This window comes from Leuciscus leuciscus (genome assembly GCF_965113295.1).
Source record: "Leuciscus leuciscus genome assembly, chromosome: 24".
NCBI classification, from domain to species: Eukaryota; Metazoa; Chordata; class Actinopteri; order Cypriniformes; family Leuciscidae; genus Leuciscus; species Leuciscus leuciscus.
In genome coordinates this window covers 10,535,699-10,539,686 of record NC_138723.1, presented here as the reverse complement: position 1 = coordinate 10,539,686, position 3,988 = coordinate 10,535,699, and the positions used below count along the sequence as shown (strand labels likewise).

General features: G+C 34.1%; 1 protein-coding gene across 1 annotated transcript; it reads left to right on the top strand.

Annotated features, from left to right (window-relative positions):
• Positions 1 to 483: 483 nt before the first annotated feature.
• On the top strand, positions 484 to 2,989 carry sub1a (SUB1 regulator of transcription a). The gene is made up of 5 exons (XM_082156899.1): positions 484 to 625; positions 1,091 to 1,160; positions 1,935 to 2,054; positions 2,158 to 2,266; positions 2,480 to 2,989. Exons 2-5 carry the CDS (start codon positions 1,092 to 1,094, stop codon positions 2,557 to 2,559), a joined length of 378 nt encoding a protein of 125 aa, XP_082013025.1. The 5' UTR covers positions 484 to 625; position 1,091; the 3' UTR covers positions 2,560 to 2,989.
• Positions 2,990 to 3,988: the final 999 nt, after the last annotated feature.

Here is a 3,988-nt window from a genome sequence, read left to right as displayed (position 1 = left end):
TATGAAATACTGGCAAACATATAAAAAAAAATTTAATAAAACCATAGAAAATGTTGCTTGCTTCTGTGTTTGGAGTGAAGTGCTTACATGCTTCTCTTCAATGTATCTCTTCTCTTCTCTTTTTTTATTTTTTTATATAATTACTACATGCAGCTTTACTGCCATTTGATTGGATGACAAACGTCCAATCTCATGGACTGCAGGCTTTAAACTAGGTGGGTGAAATGCTCCAGAAGTAAAAAAGAAAAGAAAAGAAAAGAAAAGAAAAGAAAAGAAAAGAAAAGAAAAGAAAAGAAAAGAAAAGAAAAGAAAAAGGGGAGGGGGGGGTTGACATGTGATGTCCATTGTAATGGACGCAGGGTCCGACTCCGAAAGGGTTATCGGGTTATCTCAACTTTTTACCAAATGTGTAGTTACTGCACTTTGGCTTTGGATGGCAGTATAGCGCTGGAAATGGGTAATCAAAACTACACTTCCCACAATTCAGTTCTTCAAGGGCGCTTCCTGGTACAGCTTGCAAGCGCGCGCTCAGCAGCACAGGTTTCGCAGAACGATCGCGCGCATCGAATTGAGCCTGTGTGTTTTTTTAAACTCAGTTTACCCTACATTTATCTTGCAACATCACGTAAGTATTTTGATACTTGCAGCTTCGTATAATTTTCGGGCACGACTATAATATCAGCCGACATGTTGCAATAACATAATCTTTCATTGAAAGGAAACTATTGGCAAATGGCCATTTTGCTGCGCGTTCATATGTTCGGCCTTGTTTGTTCTTATAATAGTTGTAAACGACTGACGCCCTTGAATCAGGTTCTCTTCCACTAATTTAATACCTGCAAAACACAACATGCGAAAATGCAAGCATTGCTTCTTCGGAAAATAAATGTATTTTTTATAGACTTAGAAAACATCATTGCAAAGCACGAGGATGCAACCATGATGAAATTGTTATTTGCTTGCACCTAGATTATGAATATTTTTATTCCAGGATTATTTTCAAGCAGTATAGTCCTGAATGTATTAGTGCAATTTATGCTTTTCACAATTGTGGTTTGGTTTTTCATTTAAATTGTGTTGTCCTTTTCAGAATGCCTAAGTCAAAGGAAGTGTTGTCTTCTTCCTCAGACAGTGACTCTGACAGTGACGTTGACACAAAGGTATGGACACGAATATCCCCACATTACACCTTTAACTAACTGAAATAAAGGTATATTTCATCCAAAAGTATTTGCATCTGCAAAATTGGATATTTTTTGAGAATATCCACCAGTTTCATGTTGTCAGAACACTAGAAGCATGACCGAACACAGGGTTTTAGAATTATCGAGGCCGGAAACAGCTTGTTGGGCCCCAGGGATCATTTTGATTCCCTTGATCTATTCTACTTATGTGCATTTTAATTCTGGATTGCAAAGATTGGATAACAATAGCTTTAATACCATGTCAGTCTTTTTCTCAGTTGAAAAATAATGAAAAATAGCGTTTGTTTGACAGGATGAGTATTTTTTAGTCCTGAGATTTCCACAGAAAATAATATCTACATTTATTTATTTATATATATATATATATATTATTAAGACCACTTCTATTATTTTAGAATTTAAGGATTAGCCTAAGTGAATTACTGAGACTATCAGGAAAGTTTAACTTGGTTCATTAAATGAATTCACAATATTCACACATTCATTCTCAATTATATGCCTAATATGCTGAAAACGGATTCGGTTGAGCTGTTGTTCTGGATCATTTCTATAACGCATTTGTCAAATATGAAATGTTTAGCTATACTACTTGCATCTTAATTTTTGACTGTTAAAACCGAAGCGCCATTCTGAAATTCACGCTCGGCCATGATTAGAAGTACCATCTTCATGTGAAATCCTAAGTTCCTGTTAATGGCTTTCAATACAATGTACAATTCTGTATTTCAGCCAAAGAGAAAGAAGCAGGCAGCTCCAGAGAAGCCATCAAAGAAACAAAAAAGTGGAGAAACTTCAAAAGTGTCGTCTGCCTCCAAAAGCAGCAGCGGTGAAAAAGATAACATGTTCCAGGTGAATGATCTAACACAGATATGATGACATAAATGTTTAGCTTTACTTGATACAGCATTACCACACTGCATATATTGTATGTTATATTGTTTTTGTTTTTAAGATAGGAAAGATGAGGTATGTGAGTGTTCGGGATTTCAAGGGGAAAGTGCTGATTGATATCCGGGAATACTGGATGGACCAGGAAGGTGAAATGAAACCAGGCAGGAAAGGTAGGTGTCTATTCTTCATAGATTCACATGTGACAGTAGAAATCCCAGTTGGTAGAGATTCAGCAATTAGTTTTTTAATCAATGGGACAGGGCTGCTTGACTGGGGTTTGGATTTTAAAGTCACCATGAAATCAAAATCTTATTTTATTTTTTACTGAATTTATCCGTGCACACATTTTTTTAATTTAGTTCTGTTTGATGTGTTTATTACAGGTATTTCCCTGAACCCAGAGCAGTGGAACCAACTGAAAGAGCAGATAAGTGAGATTGACGACGCCGTGAAGAATATATAAGACCTGCCTGCAGTTCACTGTCAACTTGGATGCTTTTTTTTAAACCGAGTCTCACTCTACAATTCTGCTTCTGCTGCCCTCCAAAGCCCGAACACAGTATCCACACCTTCTCTGAATCCGTCAAGGGACAGGTCATAGTCTAGAGACCTGATTTTAATCATGAATTTGAAGTAACACTTAATGTGTAATTACTATGTTTTTGCCCTTTGTAGAGTGTCATGTTTCACAAGGCAAATGTGGGGACCAGGACACTTTGTATGTATATTTTAGATTAGGTGTTTTTGAAGTAGTTGTTCATTGTATTTTTTTTTTTTTTTTTTTTTTTTTTTTGAGTATCGTGGTTGGGGTTTTCAAAGGGTTTTGCTAGAGAGATAGGGTGTGAATTTGTGCCCTTCATTTTCAATAAAGATGAGGAAAATTCACACACCAAGGATTTTGTTTTATTTCTCACAAAACTATAAAGGTACTGGAAAAACTGATAAAGTAATGGAAAATGATACACTAACATTTAAAAGAAATCAATACGACTATTCTGCAAGGATGGATTAAATAGAACTAAAGTAAAAACAATGTTACAAAAGATTTATATTTCAAATAAAAAAAATTTTTTTTTACTTCCTATTCGAAGAATATTGGGGGAAAAAGGCAACAGTGACGATAATTTTTTTCTTGAGCATCAAATCATATTAGAATGATTTCTGAAGGATCATGAGACACTGAAGACTGGAGGAATGATGCTGGAAATTCAGCTTTGATCACAGGAATAAATGACATTTTAAAATATATTACAATAGAAAACAGTTATTTTAAATTGTAATAAGATGAAAGTTTTCACTATTTTTGATCAAATAAATGTAGTCTTGCATTTTTAAAACGCATGATTGCAACTTGCTTAAAGGGATAGTTCACTCAAAAATGGGGTGAAATTTTTTTTCAAACCAAACTATTTCTCAACCTCTTGTTCTAAACCTGAATGAGTTTTTTTCTTCTGCTGAACACAAAATAAGATATTTTGAAGAATGTTTGTAAGCAAACAGTTGATGGACCCCATTGACCATTCCATAAGTATATTGTGAAATATTATGACAATTTAAAATGACTGTTTTCTATTTTAAATATTTTAAAAAGTAATTTATTCCTGTGATCAAAGCTGAATTTTCAGCATCATTACTCCAGTCTTCAGTGTCACATGATCCTTCAGAAATCATTCTAATATGATGATTTGATGCTAAAGAAACATTTATGATTATTATCAATGTTGAAAACAGTTATTTACATTTTTATTTCATGATGCTATGATGAATAGAAAGTTCAAAAGAACAGCATTTATCTGAAGTGGAAAGCTTTTGTAACATTAAACACTACCGTTCAAAAGTTTGGGGTCAGTAAGAATTTTATTTTTATTTTTGGGGGAAGAAATAAAATAAAT

Coding starts and splice junctions, on each gene's coding strand:
- sub1a (XM_082156899.1), top strand. CDS start 1,092: ATGCCTAAGTCAAAGGAAGTGTTGTCTTCTTCCTCAGACAGTGACTCT. Junction 1,161..1,934: donor ACAGTGACGTTGACACAAAG/GTATGGACACGA, acceptor TCTGTATTTCAG/CCAAAGAGAAAGAAGCAGGC. Junction 2,267..2,479: donor AATGAAACCAGGCAGGAAAG/GTAGGTGTCTAT, acceptor TGTTTATTACAG/GTATTTCCCTGAACCCAGAG.